Raw genomic sequence first — 19,865 nt, forward strand, 5'->3', positions numbered from 1 at the left:
TTTTAAAGCTCACAAACTAGGTTTTCCTCTTTGCAGCAAAACTAAGTCCAAGATCCACAGGGCCTGAGTTGCCTGCCGTGAGGCCTCGCCTGCTTCCTGGCCACGAAGTCCAGGTGTACACAAGGGACTGATGACAGCTATTTCTAACAGTCTGCAAGGATTATCTGAAAGAATCACCACAGTCCATCCAGGGACCAAGTGGCCATCACCAAAGGACTGAACTCTGGGAAGCCTTGGCACCCCGTGGAGGTATGAATGTTAATTATCACTTTTAAACATCCAGTACTTCTCATCGGAATGAAGTGTGTCAGCACACAAATCATGGAATGATGAGTCTGAATAAAATTTTTGTTGGTTGATCGCATAAGCAATACCTCTTGTGGTTGAAATAACACCTCAAAGGGAAAATAATGACGACGTGACAATCTGTGTAAATCAAGAACTGCGTGTGGGTTTATTTTACATTTGAGAAAACAGTGGGTTTAATTGTGTGAACCAAAATGTACTGTACAGTATTAATGACGGGACATCAAAATGTATAATTAATAGTGCATTGCTTGCTCTGTTTTTATTTATTTATTTTTGTCTGATAGTTCCTCTGAGTACATGCATCTGAGAAGATGCAGGTGCCAGTAAAATTTCTCTATTTAAATCAAGCTGCAGGAACTAAATTTTATCCAAAAGTTGTGGTTTTACATTATATACACAGAAATTTAATATAAAATGACAATATAAAAAGTTAAAAGAGAAAGCATACAGCCAGAAGGTACAAAGAAAGTTGAATAGATTAAAATGATATGATATGTAACATACAGGCGTGTGTAAGCTGACGCTGGCAATTCACAAGGAAAGGATCCAACATTTGCCCCATTTTTTTTGTTTTTTTTTTTTCTGTGTTTTTTTTTCATTTACCAATGCATCACGCTATAGAAAGGTCAGCTGATACCAAAGCTTACATTTGTAAATAACTATAAACTGCAGTATTTTACAGGAACAAAGAAAAAAAAAAGAATAGCATTTTTTACACATTTTTTTAAATAATAAGCTTGCATACTTTTTTTGCCAAAAGTGGCATTTTTCAGCATCCAGAGGGTTTGGGCACAGTGGCAACTGGGGTATATGTTGTTTTTGTTTTGAACATATTAAGTTGTGGCTTCCTAACCCCGTGAGTCCCAGACAGCTCTCTGTCTCCAACCGCTGCATGCATGTCTTTTCACAAACCAGTCCTGCATATAAAAACTCGTTTTTTAATTATTAAATAAGTTTTGTGTCTGACACAGCTTTTGATCTGAATGAGATGCCTTTAAGCGCCTTTTCCCCCTTTTTTTCTCTTTCTTTTTTAAATTTTTTTTTTTTAATTTTTGAGTGAAAGGCACAGAGATAAAGTCCTCAAAGGGTTAAACTCGACACTACCAGGTCCTGTGACCTTTATTGTCATGGCAACTTCGTAATTTTAGGATGTCTCTTGATCGCTGCTATTTGTATCTTCCTTTACCGCTAAACAATGTCTCCGAGCGTGCCCCACGATTTCCTACAAAAGATAGCTTAACATCAAGAAGGGATGCTGAAAATAAAGGTCAGACTTTGACTCACGGAAAAAAAGAAAAATAACATGCACAGATCAGACAAAGAGCATATAAATATAACTACAAAATATGTGTAAGAAAAACCAAGTCCAGATAGGCAGTTCAGCAACGAAGGAAAGACTGATTTCAGCGGCTCAGGCCAGGCCTAGTGCAGCACAATCAGGATGGTAGTGCAACGTTCCACGGTCCCTTGCACACCTGGACACTATTGCTTCTCCAGCTCGGTCACATAGATCAGGTGGTCCTCTGGCGACTTGCCGTGTGTCTTGCTAAGGTGCAGTTTTACTGCATGCTTGCTCGCAAAAGTCCGGTTACAGAGCTTGCACTGGAATGTGGAGCCCAGGTCTTCCTCGGCTGACCCCAGGGGGCCCAGAGTCTTGTTGGCGAGGACTTTGGAGACGCTCTGCTGCTCTTGAATCTGACTGAGTGGCAGCTTGGAGAGGTCCTTCAGGCTGAAGCCCAGGTGCGTCTCCAGGTGGCTGATGTACGTGGAGGCAGTTCTGAACTGAGAGGCACAATCGTTACAGAAGAACACAGGATGCCCTGTGTCGAGGTTCTTAAGGAACTTGGTTCCCCCTGTCCTCCGCAGCTGGTACTTGACGTTGGCCAGCCAGTGACTGATGGTGGTCATGGAGAGGCCCGTGAACTTGGAGATGTGCACCCGCTCCTGAGGACCCAGGTCCGACATGATGTACTTGCCTTCCGCGGTCTCCCGGAGGCTGGAGGCAAACTGGGCCTGGAGGATGAGCAGGTGCTGCGGGTTCCAGTTGGACTGACGCCCCTTTCTCTTGTGGACCGGGGACAGCTCGTCCAGGGCCTCCTCAAAGCTGCTGCCGTCCGCGTCCGACTTCTCCGACACCGTGGAGGGTGTGGAGGACTTGGGAGTCAGGCGGCCCGTGAGGTTCTTCACCATGTCTGAGATATCCATGAGGGCGCTCTCCCGCAGGGGCGAGGACACAGCATCGGCCACCCCTGAGACCAGGGGCTTGTTCTTGGACTTGGTCAGGTCGATGGGCTGGTCGCTGTTCTCGTAGTAGTAGCGGTCGATGGCGTCGGCCTGCTTGGCAGGGGTCGTGGGGTAGACGGGCTTATCCAGCATGCTGTTGCTGATCTTATAGAGCATGGCCAGCGGGTCCAGAGAGGGGCTCACAGGCTTGGACACCTTCCCTAGGTGGGTGTTCATGATGGACTGCAGAGCACTCAGGGGGTTGATGAACGAAGGTTCCGGCGAGTGGTCTGTGATGATGCCCAGGTTGCTGCAGCCATTGGTGACCTTGGCCTTAAGAGGCTCTGTACCATTTGGGGTGTGAGCATCCAACGGACCCTCCTTTTTGGCCTTCCCAGTTTCCACGTCTACGCCCTTCTTCTGCGGCTTGCTCCCAGTCTCCTCTGACTTAGGAAGATCTTTATTCTCCTTTGCCACGGGGGAGGCGGCCTTGACCGGGGAGGCCTTCTCCTTCTCGGTGGGCCTCTCTTCCTTCTTCACACTGACCTTGCCTGTGACCTTCTCTACCAACTCCTCCATGGCAGACACGTTGCTCTTATGGGGTGGGGGTGTAAGGCTCCCTGGGGAGTGCAGGAGGGCGTTGTGCTCTGTGGAGGACAGTGACTTCCCGCCGCTGGTGTAAGACGGCTGCATCTGCACGCTCTGCACCGTCGGCTGCAGCGGCTTCACGGTGCCTGGCAGCTGGTAGGCTGCGTGGATGCTGGGGTACCCACCCCACGAGGGCGCGCCGTTCTGGGCTTTACTGATGGCGGTAGACACAGTGTTCTCGAGCGACTTTAGGATGTCGACGCCCCCCTTGGGGCTATCGTCCAGGTCTTCCTCGCGCAGGTACTGGTAGAGGGTGGTGGGTTCAAACTTCTCAGCGGCGTCCTCCGTCTCCTCCTTGATTTTTCTCTCTGCCTCCCCGGCTGCCGGAGGAGGAGGAGCTTTCTCCTTCTCCTTCTCTGGCTCTTTCTTTTCCTCTGAGGCTACAGAGCCTGCAGGGGAGTCCGGCTGTTTCTTGATGCTCGAGGCAGGCAGCCGGGTGTGAGTCGTCGGGGGCAGGGGGATGGACTGGATCTTCTCTTCCACCACGGGGTCCAGCACCAGCTGTTTTCCTTTCTTGGAGGCAGAGGTCGTCACCTTCAGGAAGTGGCCAGTGACCATCATGTGGGCCGTGAGCTGCTGCAAGGTATCATGGGAGCTGCCGCACTCCATGCACTTGAGGATCTGGGCTTTGCGGGCCTCGAACTGCCACGTGTAGCTGGCGCCGTTCTGGTAGCCGTAGCGGTTATTGGGCGTGACATAGGGGTTGGCCGTTTTCTGGTCCTTGGACGACTCACTCAGTGCAACCTCCGTGGCCATGCCCGTGGGCTCCGGGGAGCAAGGGGATGCCAGGTCCTGGAGCGCTCGCTTCTTGGTGGACGGGACCAGCTTGGCGATGGCTGGCACGGGCTCCTTCAGAGGCACTTTCTGGTAATGCTTTGTTTTGATCATGTGGACGCTGAGGTCCTGCAAGGACTCGAAGGAGTGCCCACAGTACATGCACTTCAGCACCTTCTGCGCGTCCTCCTTCCCCTCCATCTCCATCAGGGAGCGCTTCCTGGGCTTGGACCAGCGCTTGGTCTTCTCGGAGTCCTTGTCCCGGTTGTCATCCCGGTAGTGGCCCGTCTCGTTCATGTGCACGGTCAGCTCCACCAGGGTGTCGTAGGCCGCGCTGCAGTCCTTGCACCGGAACTTGCTGGCCCCGGTGAACACGGAGCCGTACAGCTTGTTGTTCTGCCTGTACAGCTGCACGGTGCTGAACAGGCTGGGCTCGGGCAGCAGCCCGTAGGACGAGGTCTGCTGCAGGGTCTTGGCCAGGGCGGCCTGGTGCCAGTCATACCCGGAGCTGCTGCTGCTGCTGCTGCTGTTGTTACTGGTGGTGCTGCTGTGGCTGGTGCTGGTGCTGCAGCTGGTGATGGCCGTGGTGGCCGTGGTACAGGCGGCGGTGCTGGCGGTGCTGGTAGGGGGTGCGGGGGCCGGCGTGGAGCTCTCCTTCTGGCTGCCGTCATTGTTGCTGGTGGTCGAACCGGACTTCTTTAAATCCAAGGCGAGGCTAGACCAGCAGGACTCGGAGAATAGGTTTGCATACACGGCTTTGATTTGTGCCAAGCTGTCCTGGGGGTAGGAGACATTATCTGGACACTGTGGCTCCTCCTTCTCGTCTCTGGAGGAGGAGCTTTTGAAATGGGCCAGCTGGTCACTGCCCTCGCTGAAGGGCGATCCGTAGCCGGCATCCTGATTGGTGGCGGTGCTGACCGGGGAATTCTGATAGCTCTGGGCCTCTTTGATCTCTGCCTCTTCACTGCACACAAAGTCGCTGTCCTGAATGTCCAAAGGCAGCCCGCCATCCTCCACGTGTTCCTCATCTATTTCGGCCGCCTTCAGTTCTTCCTCGGGAACATAAGCTAGGGGAGAAAAATGAAGCACGGTCAGAAGGAGTAAATCATCTTCAAGGACGCAGCCTCCCCAGCAGTTAGGTGATCTTTAAAAAGATGTTTTTCAGCCAGGCTCCCTGCAGACTACAAGGCCACCTCACCGTCAACTCCATGTGCCTGCCCACTGGACCACGGCAGGCCAGGAGTAAGGCTACCCTGAGACCATCCCCCACAAAGTGCAGGACTTCTCAGCACAGAAGCCTAAACCTCCACACTGCTCTCTCTCACTTCCTGCCTCCCTATTCTCCTTCCCTTCTGCCCTGCCTCCCTCCCACCCTCCACCCCTCCCTTCCTTCCAGACAGGGTCTTAAGTAGCCCAGGCTGGCTTTGAACTCCTGATCCTCTCGATCCCAGCTCCCAGATGCTAGCGTTACAGGCATGCAGCACCAACCCAGCACCCCTTCTTAAAGACAGTTCGGTTGAGCGCTGAGGACAAACAAGGAATTCCACCAATGCCCCGGGGGACCCCCCCCCCCCCACGTGCTATCCTCATTAGACTCGAGAGCCCCCTGTGATTTCTTTATGGCAAATTTGTTGAAATCAGGAGGGGCCCGGCTCTTTTTAGAACAATATATTTCCCAGGCAATATTCGATGGTTTCCATAAATAAAAACACTCCTTCATGGCAAGCAGTAAAAATAATATGGTTTTCACTAAAAAACAAACGCTTATCACATCTAGGACAAAACACAGTGCTACCTATGAAAGACTGCCAGAGGGTGACCAAGGCCACTGTCACACACCAAGACCCAAAGCAGCATCATACACACAGCTAAAGGAAGAAATAAGGCAAACATTCATCATATGGACAGATGTGGTCATCCACACCACAGAGCATCATCTAGTCCTCGAAAGGAAAACCCTGACCCCTGGCCCTGCGAAGACATGGGCGAGCCTTGAGGATGGCGCGTGAAGGAAGACCGGCTGCTTACAAAGGACAAACACTGCCGTGTGCCCTCATGGAAGGTCTGCCCAGCAGTCAAGACACTGAAAGACAGTGCTGGGTGCAGGGCCAGAGTCGGGGAGGTCAATGGGAAAATGATGTCTCGTGGCTACAGTTTCACTTTTGCAAGATGAGGAAAGGTCTACTTTGGAGATGAGGGTGGCAGCCCAGCAGCAAGAATGTTCTGGATGCCACTGAACTATTCCTTGAAAAATGGTGACAATGGTCACTCTGATGCTATGAAAACTTTATCTTGATAATTTTTAATTAGGAAAGGCAGCAGTATAGGCCCCTATGGCCGCCACAGGCCTGAGGCTGCCTGCAGGACTGCAGGCTGAAGGCCACATGAGGTGCCTCGATTCTTAACTAAGATCATTTTAAACACTTTGATGTGTGACGTGTCCTGCTACTGACATATTTTACCACCTCCTAAACTTACTTGAGCAATGTGTGCGCGCTCTCTCTCTCCCTCTCTCTCTCTCTCTCTCTCTCTCTCTCTCTCTCTCTCTCTCTCTCTCTCTCTCCCTCCCTCCCTCCCTCCCTCCCTCTCCCCTCTGCCCTTCCTTTCTCTGACAGAAAAACTAGGTGACCTAGTGTTTCATGAAAAAGTAGGGGATTCGAGGTTGAGGTATTCTCCAGCAAGCCCCTATTAAAATGCACTGACGTGACCTGCGAGGGGCGTCTCATTAAACATGATCATTCATTATCACATTATCAGAGCCAGATCCTAAGGGAACGTGGCAAAGAGCACAAGCATTTCCAGACAGGAGTGACAGGAGGGACAAAGAATATCTCTGTGCCCCAAGGGAGGATGTGCCAGGGGTGGGTGAAGCATGGAGAAGCTTCCACACCTGCAAATGAAAGGCTTCAGGCTGAGGAGGAGCAGGCACTCACGGGACAGGAATGACTGCCCTATATACACAGACACACATGACAGCATGTGCAGTCACACAGTATGTGTGAGCTCATGCATGACAACACGTGTACTTCTCATGCACATATGGCCATGCATATGACAGTACAAGCATAGTCACCCTGTCTGTACGAACACATGCATTAAAATTACATGCATGGTCATCCACATGTGAGAGAAGAAACAATATGACAGCACTATCATTCCTGTACATACAAGAACACATGAAAGCATGTGCATGATCCCTCCTGCACACAATTGACAGCATACACACAGTCACTATATTTACAAGGACATATATGATAGCACATATATGATTACACCATACATGTGGACCCATGTATGACCACCCCACATGTATGAACATGCATGTGTGAGCACATGTGGCAGCACATGCACGATCACCCCACACGGAGAAGCACACACATATGCACGCACAGTGAGAGACCACTGAATCTGCCACATGGAGGCCCTGAGGCCCTGCAGAATACCTGTGCACACTACCTCTCTACACTGGCCTCAGCCCACCTCTGTGGACAATCCCAGAGCAGTCAGAACACACAGGCCCTGGTCCCTTCACGGCAGCGTGGAGCAGCAGCCCGTTAATGAACCAGGAATCACAATTCTGCTAATGCTGCACCACCAGGGTGAGAAACGATCAACAGTGTGAGGCCTCAGGCTTTGTCTATGAACATCGACTGTGGGGTCGGACGCCACGTAATTCTATAGCTCTACTGGAAAATGGAAGGCCCGCGACATCCTAAGATGACTGCCAGCCTCGCAAGGGCTAAGTGTTTAAGATACCCAGATCTGGTATGCCATGTGGAGAGCCACCCAGAAGGCCCATTTCCCTCACAGGAAGCGGGGCTGGGCTGTCCTGCTTGGGGAAAAGGTGACGGGTATGGGCAGTGGCTGGAGTCTGGACCGCAGGTATCTGGAATGGGCAGCCTCTTCCCATGCCATCCTACAAGTGTGCCTTCCCCTAGGTCCAAGAAGAAGTGTAGTCACAGGGACCACACCTTCCCTACCTTCCTTCCTCCAGGTCTGCATGCTGAGCCTCCCAGACTGGGCTGACATTAAATCATGAACACTCCCACAAAGCCAGCACACCAGGCAGGGGCCTGGGGACATAAAACAGAACCACAGAGAACAGGGCTCCCCACCCTAGGGGCCATTCTCCGACCACCCGCACCCATCTCCACCACCGGTTCTCTGGAGGGTGGATGTAGGCGAGAGGAACCTGATCCTCAGAGCTTATGTCTCAATAAAGCAGGGCAAGCATGTCAGGGCGAGGGAAGGGGGCAGCGGGCCACCAGGGAAGCTGGGCCCTTGACGGCCAGGTTTCTCTCTGTCCCACTTAGCTCACCCACCTTGCAGACACCCCCTATCTGGAAGTGGCTTCTGTTTCTCCTGCCCTGCATATGCTCCTGCTGGTGGCAAAGGTCCACAGACCTCAGGTTGGCATCCCTGTGTGCCCTGGCTGGCTCTGGGCCTCCCGAGTCTGCCTCAGTCTCGATGGCCGGCCTCGACTTAACCCTCCAAAGCCTTCCATGACCCCTGATCACCGCCAGCCTGGGGCTGCTCTCACCTCACAGAGGTTGCCAGTGAAACCCCCATGTCAGGCACAGACAGTGGCGCCCGGTGTATGACACACGCCAGGGAACAGGGGGAGCGGTGACCAACCCGCGGCCTACATGGCTTTGGATTACGGCCTATGTAGGAGGCACCAGACAGTTAAAAACAAGAGAATATCAAATACCCAAGGCAAAAAGGAGAGAGATTTTAAAATTTGACGGCTTCTAATCCAAAAACTTTAGTCTTGGGTGTGGAGCCTAAGATGGTGTGAAATGCGGCAGCAGTTTCACGCACGAAGACCTCCCCAGAGCATCACGGCACAGAACATTTATCAAAACCCAAGTCTCCCAGAGTGAGGGACAGTCAAGAGAGCAGAAGTTCACTCCCAGAAGGAAATGCCACTCAAACGTTATAAAGCAGGTTCTAGGACACAGCCAGTTAGCACAGCGCTTACCACTCAAGTGTGAGGATCCGGATCCGAGTTCAGTCCCCAGACCCCACCTGTAAACGGGTTATACACATTATAATCCCAGCCCTGGGAAGGAGGAGACAGGTGGGGCCCTGGGCTCCCTCGTCAGTCAGTCTCAGCTAATTAGCCTAATCAGGTGAGCCGATCCTGAGGACAACACCTGAGGTTGCCCTCCAGCCTTAACAAGCACATGCATAAACATATACCTACATATATGCACATGTGTACACACACACACACACACACACACACACACACACACACACATGCATGCGCGCGCACGCGCGCGCGCGCCATGATCTAATGACATGGAGAAAGTCAAAGACAAGGAAAGCCAAGTTGTGTGCGCAGTCCAATGGGGACCCTTTTCAGAGCAAGTTAACGGTGGTGACTTCTTCAAGCTAATGGATGCATGAGTTTGTTTGTTTGTTTGCTTGCTTGCTGGTTTTTCTATGTTGACTGGAGTGCCTCCTGGTAAATACTGTATTTTCAAAATCTTCTCCAGAGTTTTCCATTCAGTTCACATTAGCTACTGCATGCCATTTCTGAGATCAGCTAGCCATGGAATGTAACGTCCCCTGAGCACCCACTGGGTGTAGCCACCAACGGGTCCAAGGAGCACAGAGAATAACTTCTCCTACTGGGCGGGGACGTCACTACTCTCCCTTTTCTTGAATGCTGACCAATCAGTCAAGCATCTGTGGTCCCTCCCAGGCTGTCCGGCATGCCCTCATCCACCTCCCCTGTCGCTCCTCGTTCCATGTCCCCTCTGAGTGGCCCCTTGGAAGGCAGCTGCAGAGTCTCCAGACAGGCAGCAGGTAGCCCACTCTTCTGGTTTTCAGCTGGTGAGGCTCACCCCAGCCTCCACCTCTGACCTCACGTTTGCCCTTGTATCCCATGCTCTCCCAGTTCCTTATTCCCGGAGACCTTCTACTACTCAGCTATTTCCCGTTTGTCCATGTTCTCTAGCGTACTGTATCTATTTTTAATTAGTTACTTTTTCACTATGACACATGAGGAAGCACAAACCCTTGAGTGACAGACAGCTGGGGACAGGCGTGTGTCTTGCAGCCCAAACCACTGGACACCTTTGCCCGGTAGTCTGAGGCCACCCTTCGGATCTCTCTACCTTCCAAAGGGGCTGCTGAGCACCCAGTCAGCTCCCAGCTTCACCTGTGAGAACCTCCACTTCCAAATGCCAGAGACAGAGTTCTGGCATCCCCAGCCAGAACCCTAAGAATCCAGAGCCTGCAGAATTTCCTTTTGAAGTTGTACACCTACAGAGAAAAGGATGGCTGATGTCACAGGATAAAGGCCATGAAAGAATTCCCTAGCCTGGATTCTGCAGGCTGACAGCAAGAAGGGCTTCCCATAGCCTGACTTGAGTAGCCACAAAAGCAGGCCTTTCTCAGTCAGGGAGGGATGCGCCAAAGGGGCCCAACTGTAATACCAGTCATGCAAAAGCAGGTCAGACCAGTGACCCTGGGATTTGGGGTGATCCAAAGAAAAGGATGCTCCCAGGATGCCTGGATATGGAGAATACGGTGCACTTGCATTGATTGCACTGGGTCTATGACCACTGTGGTTCCCTCCTAAGGGACAGCCACCTCGCGTCAGTCTGGCACAAAGAGAGGAAGGAAGAAGGGCAGACTCGAGGCTGTTGATCCTGGTAGACAGAGTAAGTCCGAAACACCAACTCACGCCTTGGGGCCTTGATTCCTCCCCCAATGCAACCATGGTAAAGAAGCAGTTTTAAGGTTACAGGAATCACTGTGGTCGTTACGCCCAACACTGTGCTTATCTGCTGCTACAGCTCGAACGTTTCTGTTCCAAAAGAACTCACCTATGAATTCTAATCATCAGTGTGAGGGGATTAGGAGGGACTTTGGGAGGTGATTGGGTCACGAGGTTGGAGCCCACGTGAGTAGGACTAGTGTCCTCATAAAGGAAGGTCTAGAATGCTGCCTTGCCCCTTCCCCAAGAGGGGGGACACAGAGAAATGACAAAAAGATCTGCTGATACCTCAGCCTGGGTTTCTGGCCTCCGAACTGGAAGAAGAGTCAGGTCTCACTGTTTCTGTCTCACCCAGTCTGTGATATTATCACAGTGGCTGGACGGCACCAAGACACCTGCTCATCTTTGCTGCGCCCGGAAGATGTACACACAGCACAAACCACAACACATACTAACATGCCCACTGGCGTATTCGTGTGCTGCTGTGGAAAGGCACCCCAGCTCAGCCACACGCCACTCAAGCTACCCCAGGGACCACAGGAAGAATGACAATCGGTCTGTCCTCACGGAAGCTGACCCAGTACAGACTGTCCTGACACCAGGTGTGACCCAGTAGATTATCTGGGGCCCTCTTCTCATGTGCCTTTCATCAGCTTCACTGACTTTAAGAATGTTCCATAGCACCGGGGAAGAAAGGCAGGAAGCCCAAAGTGGGTATGAGAGCCGCTCCCGGGGACCTCTGAAGGGAAGGGGCAATCCACGTGGTGCAGGCGTGGGGGCGCTTTCCACTCATGCTCTGTTCTCCACATTAGCCCCTGTCATGGAGAGTCGGCTGTGAGAGGAAAGTGGATGTTCAAAAGTGTCAAATCAACCCCAGGCCTTCAGTCCTGCTTGCTGACTGCCCTTACAGTGAACACCAACTTCGCTATTGTATTGCCACCTGGTGAAATTATAATCAGACCAAATTGCATGTTTATCTACACCAAACTTTTTTTTTCTTACTGGCAAACGTGATACTCATGAACAGATGGCTGTTATATCAAAATACATTTACTCCAAGGGACCAATTCACAAGAGGCTCACACACACACCTAAAGGATGGATGTGTGGCTTCAGTTCATCCTAGAATCTTGCAAAACACAACTTCTTCCAAATTTATAATTGATCACGTGTGGAGTAACTTCACCTTTGCCATGGAGAGAGCAGGTGGTTTTGATGGGAGTCCGAATCTATCGGGGGAAAAAAATGCAGAGAAAGCAGATACGTACAAGACATCCCTTCCCAGCCTAAAAAGAACATAAAAATGCAAGCAAGATATACATTAATTTGCTAGCATGGTCCTGATTTCTCACAGGAAAGCTGACGCCCTGCCAAGCCAGGCTGAAAGGCCACTTCTGCTCTGATGTGATAGGGACAAATATGTTTCTATCACTTTTGCAAATTTGAGTTGCTGGTTGCAACTGTTAACACGCCGTTTTGCTGATGCATTTGCCTTGCGACGGAAGTCTTTCTTTACTTAAGCCCCAGGAGAAGCCACCTTTAAGAATTGCAGGGTCGGTAAATAGAAATGACCTCCCCTCGATTCCAATTTTAATTAGGAATCCATAGGTAACTGCCCTAAAATAAATACAATTTCTGCTTTCTCTCGCCACCCCAGAATTCAATTTAAAATTAGCTTAGAAATAAGGAAGCACATTCCAAGACCCTTCCCAGTCTGCCCATAAGCAAATCAGATACTAATCTTCTGTCTCACACAGACTGCAGGTTATAACACATTTTACAAGAAGGGTGGCAGAGATCGTACATAAAACGATGAAAAGCTTCCCAAGGTGCTCTGTGGTGTCAGGAAGAACGGGAAGAGGAACAAACAGTACAGGAGAAACTTGGAAAGGCCAGAGGGAAGTAGATCGGACTGAGAGGGTGTGGGGCGCGCGGCTCTCCTGAGAGCACAGTGTTGGGTTTCTTCAACAGCTGCATGCATGCACACAGGTATACCATGGGACGGCCTCTGGCTCTACAAGATCAGGTCATCTCATTCAAGATGTACGAATTCAAAGCCAAGCACCAGGGAAAGACATATTCTCAGTCGATACCCCAAGTCAGAAAGGACAGAGCTGCCCTCCCCCGCCCCCCGCATCCTAAGGCAGAGGAAGGGTCTAGGCCTATTCACCAAGTATTAGCAAGTCACCCCCAGAGCCGGGGCCCCAGCCTGGTAGTGTCTGGCACCCTGAAAACAGTGGACTTTAGTCAACAGGTGGGATTCCCCTGATAAAAGACAGAAGAAACATGACTCAGGACCAGGGCCTTTACCTTGACTTACCCCTCAACCAACGTGAAAAGCCTGTAAGGACTGCCACCAACCAGACCCTTGCTCCCTGCCACACGGCAACCCAGAGATTACATCTTCTACAAAGTTCCTTCCGAGGGTCTCAGTTGGGGGTCTTGAGACTTGGGGTTAAAAAGAAGCACAGGCTTCACTGAAACCACAACACACTTCTCAGAATCGCGTCTCCTTTATAAAGCCAAGTGTCTTATCTTCTAAGACAAGGTGGCTAGAGAATGTCGCTCGTAGTAATGTGAGCTGGTAACAGGGCACTGAGGAGCCAATCTAGGCACCATGTTAGGGTACCTTTTGTCTTTAAGTATGCCATGGGCAGATACCAATTTTCTATGACTGTGACGAACCATGCGCCAGCATAGCCCACGATGGTTTCTACACCTGGTCAGAAACTCCACACAAGGCCTCACAGCACTCGACTTCCCTTAAGTCTCTCTAATAACAATCCCGGTGTCTGGACTGAATTTTATCTGCCCTATCATGACAGAGAAGGTAATTTTATCAGAATAATTAGGCTTATTTTTACTATTATCAGTGAATTCTCATAATTGCTTTCAAAGATGCTTTCTTAAAAGATTTTTTACAGGGGGAGGAGAGAACTATCTAATTCAGGTAGCAGGATTATTTATTACCATCCTTTGTTTTCACTACATGTGACATTTCTAGAGATCTTTTGTTTTATATAGGCTGCAATTTTCCAAAAATCTTTCATTTTCCTGTGTACACATGTACTGGAATACAGTATGATATTTGTAGAGACCGCTGTTTCTACAGATGAAACTGTGAGAACAAAATACTTCACAAGGTGAATGGATACGATTTTTGGCCTAACAGGTTTTTAAAGAAGAGTCTGATGAACCCCAGGAAGTCACCCCCCATTGCATTTTTTCCAGGAACCCCCCCTCCCCAGCACCATCCACACACCCCTGCCCTCCCCACCCCCACCATGAAAATCTGATGAATGAGCAGCCAAGAATTGGTAACTGCAGTATAAAATTCTCCTTTCACAATTACTTACAGAAATAAATGACATTTTCCCCATCAACTAAAACAAAGACTCCGAATCATCATTTCTGCTATTTCTTTTTGTGTCAAAACAGCTTCGCCAGCACTCCCCCGCCCTCCCTGAGCCTGGCACGGCGGTGCCAATCGTGACAGTGTGAACACATACAGTATGTCCTGCTGGGGGGCGGGGGGGGGGAGTGGCACAGGGAGCCGTCTCGCGGGACACAAGAACAAGTAGGGACCAGCAGCACAGAAAAGACTACAGGCGTGAGCATGTACACATGCGTGCATGCATGTGTGCAATGCTTACGTACACAAGTGTGTGCTCGTGTGTGCAAACCCAGAAAACTTCTCATCCCCACTGTTCAGGAATCTATAATCAGACTCCACGTTTTTTTTTTTAAATTAAATCCTGTTAATATTTTTTGTCATAAAACATGCCTTCTGGATGCCAATGTGTCCCTGAAGATGCGCTGTCATCCTGAACCACATCAGACTCCGTGTGCTCTGGATACGAGTGGACAGAAGGCAGTCTACACAGCCCTGTTACAGCTCAATGTGACACCAACCATGTGTGCCCTGACGGTTTACCACGTAAATACACACATATTGTCTGAAAAAAAATATTTTCATCTCAAATCCTAACTATATAATGAGGCGCAAGCATCGTATCTTTGGCAAATTGGATAAGAACTGTATTTCTCGATTTGCAGCGCAACATTGTTTAAAACATCTTTGTTTCTTTAAAGAAAACACAGCTCGCTCTTGTCAACAGTCATTTTTAAGGACAGTGAGAAGTGACAGCTGTATTTGTTTTTTAACGGCTAAATGTAGTAAAGTTCTGAATTCCCTTGAGTCTTAATAACAGTGGCTCTGAGCAATCAGGTCTGTACCCTCCCCTCCCCCCCCAACCTGCATCTTAATCTGCACCCCAATTATGCACAAAGTAAAGGTGCGTTCCTGAGCCGCCCTGTTTTGTATTCCATCAGAGGCGAATGCTCCCAGAATTCTGCCTCCTCATCATCACCATTGTTCCCGGGAGAGATGCACGAAAGTGTGGGTGCTCTGCTCCACAGGCTGAGGCAACAATGGGAGAAAGCCTTCCCGGAACAGGCCTGCTCTCTACACGCCCGCCCGCGTGGAAGCCACTGGGAAAATCAAAGGTCCCAAGCTGGTGCCCCCAGGACCCTGCCACAGGACAGAGTAGTAGCATGCACCTGCTGCTGCGCTCCCTGACAGGAAGCATTCGGTGAAAAGTGGAAGGCATTCTCAAGGAAAGAATGCTCCAAATGTGGGTGGCTGGAATCTCTCACATACCAGTCTTCAGTACCGAAGAGCCAGGACAAGAGCCTGGCTAACCAAATGTTTTCACATCCGTGTGTGTGTGTGTGTGTGTGTGTGTGTGTGTGTGCGCGCGCACGCGCGCGCGCGCACTGTATTTGTATGTAAAGCGTACACATGTATTCATGTGCTCATGTATATGGGCACACATACAGCATGTGAACATTTGTGAAAGCCAGAAGTGTCTTTCTCAACTGCTCTTCACTGCATTTATTGAGACAGATTCTCTTGCTGAATCCAGGGCTCGCTGATTTCACTAGTCTAGGCAGCCAGCCTGCCGCAAGGATCTCCTGTCTCAGCTTCCAGAGTTTACCGGGATTACAGGCACACCTGCCCAATGAGCCGGGCGCTTTACCTACTAAGCCATTTCCCCATTCCTGAGGGTTTTCCCTTTTTACCCCTGTGGATGTCAAGCAATACAATCTGGGTAGGAGGCCATGGTGATTGTGGACACGGCATTTCAGCAGGAGAATCTGTCAGACACTCCACACTCAAGTGCTAAATTCACACAGCCACAGGCTCCCGGGCACACCTGGACGTCCTTGCCAGCAGCCAGCAGCCTGCTGCTGCTCTGGAGGCCCGGGGTTTACAGAGGGGCTGTGGTGGCAAAGAGCTAAGTTCCCATTTAGAAACATTCCCAAATAGCATCTGCAGTGCACAGAAAATGCCTCTTCACAGGAGCACCTCCCGGAAACACGTAGATTTTCCCGGCAAAGAAGTAGCCGTTCCAAACGTGGATTGCTTATCATTAACAAGGAAATCAGGACGGCAGGCAGCAGGGCTTCCTCCTTTTACATCTCAGACAGGATCCTCCACCACCAAGGAAGCTCGTCCTGGTGGTTTCTGCAGCTGGAGATGACCCTCGCCATACCCCATTAGAGGAACACACAGATGCAGAGCCCCCCACCTCCTCCCTCCCAGGCTCCCTCGCAGTGAAAAGAGCATGTTATTAGCAAAGGTCTGCCAGAGAGACCGAGGTGCCTGTGCGGTTCTCCAGCGATTCTATCTCAGAGACTCACTGGCTCTTCCTGTTCCATCTGATAAACTATCCATCCCAGCATTCTCATTAGGCTCCCATCACCAAAGGGAGTGGAGATGAATCCGTCTGGACCCCTCCCCTTTCCTCTCTGCCGGATGATTTCATTGAAATGTTCATTTTCATCCCTGCCGGCAACATTAGAATGGAAGTATTTAACCTGTTTCCATTACTTATACAAATTGCCATTATGGGGTAGGACAGATGTTAGAATCACGCCATATAACTAACTTCCGTACATCCTTTACGCGAGTGTGAGGAGCAGGAAGGCGGCTGGATCACATTATCTGACTCCATCATGTGCGCTCCGCTACCGGATTCATTAACTTGGCACATCAGCTTTTGCACTTTCTCTGTGAAAATTCCCAGGCTGTTTGGACTCATTTAATTTGGAGAGAGAAACCTTTGTCAGGGGTAATGTTTTGATCAGGTGTGTTGGGGGAGTGGGGAGGGGGGTGAGGGTGAGGGAAGGAGGGAGGAACAGGAAGAAAGAACTTGGAAGGGGAAACACCTTGTCGAAATGTTCCCTTCCCCAGGGAATGATGAAAGGGAAGTGGGTTGGAGCCCCTGGTACTCAAAGATGGCTGTCACTTCAGATAGGCACGGGCATAACTCACCCCGACAGGTGACACTGTGGTGGAGAAAAGTCTTGCTGCATTATTGAGCATGCTCGCTGGGAAGGCTGCAGGCCCAGGATGCCTGGGGCACCCAGGGAGGGAAGTCGGCAGGTGAGTGCATTTCACTCCATTTGCCTCCTTGAGCGAAGGAGGCAAAGCTCCGCGGAGGATAAGCGGGCACAGAAGCCACCATCCAGGCTCAGAACACTCGGACACCGAGACCCTTGGTCAGAATGACACTCCTGGCCCACTAGTCGGGACTTGAGTTTAAATCTTCTATGTTGCACACCAATTCCTAGTCTGAGGACATTTCCCCACTGAGCACGTCCAGATGCCAGCTAGAGGCAATATGCTTGAAAATGTTCAAGGTAGAGGCAACAGGATTTCTAGGCAAGGGTCTAAACAGAAAGCTTCATTTGTGAAGAGTAAGAAACTGACAAATCACATTCCATCCTCTTAGACCAGCTGACCCCCCCCACCACCACATCTCAACTAATTCTTGTGTTTCCCTCTGTCCCTCCCGTCCCCTCCCTTGGTTCTGCCCCTGAAACCATTGGGAGGAAATGCTGAGTTCGCTTAAATCAGTGGTGAGAATACAAGATGATATTCACTGGGAGAAAGAAAGAAAATGTAGACTCCAAGACTCTAAACAACAGCACCGGACGGGAGTGGGCTCCAAAGCACCAGACAGCAGAGCCAAGTGAGGTGTAGGAAAGCGGATGGACATGACTAACAGACCTCAAATGCCTACAGGACTGGCTGAAACAAAACCCTACACAAGCACACATGCAAACACACACACACACACACACACACACACACACACACGCACACATACAAACACACACACACACATGCACACGCGCACACACACACGCACACGCACACATGCAAACACACACACACACACATATGCACACGCACACGCCCACGCCCACGCCCACACACACCTCTCTAGGAGAGGGAAGCCCACCACTGTCAGCACCGGTATTTTCTCTCCAGTGGCAACAGTGAAACCCAATGTCAAATAGACACAAAACGCGCTGTCTCGATGGAAAAGAATTCCCTCTGAGACGAGGACTCCCTGACTGCAGAAGCAGCTCATTTGGAGAACGAGGACTATAGCATCCGCTGGAAGGAACAACTGCCTTGTTCTGGCGTTAGCACTGCATGCCCACAGAGCATCTCTCCAGCACCGTGGCCGGCATGAGAGGATCGCTGGGGTGTGGCAGAGGATGCTGCATGAGCCTACTTGGACCAAGCACAACACGAAGCACGCCTCAGTACCTCTCCCTGTCTTGAAATCACAATCCTATGATCACTCTGCCTATTTCCAGGTGAGGAAGCTGAGGCAGAGAACTTAGGTGAGGAGCTCTACACAGTCAGGAATATGCAACGGCCTCTCCCCAGGAATCTGTTCCCAGCCCGGGCTCCTGATAAACCCACGTTGTCACTAAGCAGCATTTTCCCCTTTTCCGTCAACAACAGCAAGTCTGGAGTTCAAAACAGACTGTAACACAAGGTCTCCATTTCCACTGAGGTCAGCAACGCAGGCCTGGGCAGCCCCGCCTACAAGCCGCAGTCCTGGTCATCCCGGGCTACGTGCAGGACATTAGCAGGCCTGACACTTACAGGCTTCTGCAGAGCCCCCATGGGACTGCTGCAGCCACATCTGGCCAGATTCTGTCCCACAGACCAAAACCAGGCCAGCACTCTCCAGAGAAGACCTGAGAGCGTGCATGGTGACGGACGCCTGAGGTAAGTGTTGTTCATGTCTGGGCAGTGAGTGTCGCCCTATTACCATGATGTTATGGGATGCACATTGAACTCCCACGGGAAAGGGAGGCAGGGCTGAGCAGACATCTTAGTCAGTAAAGATACAGAAGCATGAGGACCCACATCCAACATCCACAGTCCACCTAAAGAGCGGGGCCTGACAGCACACCCTTCTCATCAAATACTCCCTGGGTCCCTGGGGCTTTCTGGGCGGCCAGTCCAGGACCTGGTAAGCTCCAAGTCACAGTGAGAGCTTCCACATGCTGTGCACACTTGTGCTCACACACTTACACACACACACACACACACACACACACACACACACACGGGGGGGGGGGGGGGGGTAACACACAAACATCTGATCCTAACCCTGTCAACCCAGCTTCCTTCTATGGGGTCCCACCTGCCCTGCCATCACCAGCCTTCCCACTGAAGAGGCCCCTGCCAAGCCCGCCCCCCCTGGGCCAGCCTGCCAGCACACCCCCTGCCGTGTGGCCCTGGCCTCCTAAGGCTTCACTATGGTGGCATGAAGTGGCTATGGGTCCAGAATGGGTCCTCCTGCTGGTGTGGGTCTCCCTGAACATGGAACAACACCTTGGCAGATCTTGGCAGCTAGCATGGTGCCGGGAATACAACAGATGCTTCAGAATCGGTGGCCAGAAGAACGAATTAAAGAGAGAGAGGACAGTGACTTAATTCAGAGCAAACTGACACAGATAAATGCATGTTGCTGCTTTCACACAGATGCAATGAAGAGCCTTTCTGAATCACAGCAGAGAAACTTCTTCTACCAATCCTTACTATAAAACACTTGCTTAAAAAAAAAAAAAAATCCCGCTCCCACGTGCTGGCCAGCTAGCACCTGTATCCGTCAACACGGGACCTCTCAGCCGTCAATCAAGCACGGTCCTACCAAAGTTCTGACGGCCCTAATGATTTGACTGTGAATGGGAACAACACATCAAGCGGAATCATAAAGGAAGAAAATGGGGTGGAAAAGGAAAAAACCACCACTCTGAAATCTTGTCTCAGAAGATCCATCTTCCCTGAGACGTGCCTCCCGTTAAA

The 19,865-nt window shown here is 50.8% G+C and overlaps 1 protein-coding gene across 1 annotated transcript in view; it reads right to left on the reverse strand.

The window, feature by feature from the left end:
- Positions 1–429: 429 nt before the first annotated feature.
- Positions 430–19,865, reverse strand: part of Tshz1 (teashirt zinc finger homeobox 1) — a 72,761-nt gene continuing 53,325 nt past the window's right edge. The window contains exon 2 of the mRNA XM_028873879.2: positions 430–5,021. Coding sequence (XP_028729712.1) covers positions 1,792–5,021 — 3,230 coding nt within the window. The 3' untranslated portion in view covers positions 430–1,791. The remainder of the gene's footprint in view (positions 5,022–19,865) is intronic.

Source organism: Peromyscus leucopus, chromosome 19 (assembly GCF_004664715.2).
Source record: "Peromyscus leucopus breed LL Stock chromosome 19, UCI_PerLeu_2.1, whole genome shotgun sequence".
Classification (NCBI taxonomy): domain Eukaryota; kingdom Metazoa; phylum Chordata; class Mammalia; order Rodentia; family Cricetidae; genus Peromyscus; species Peromyscus leucopus.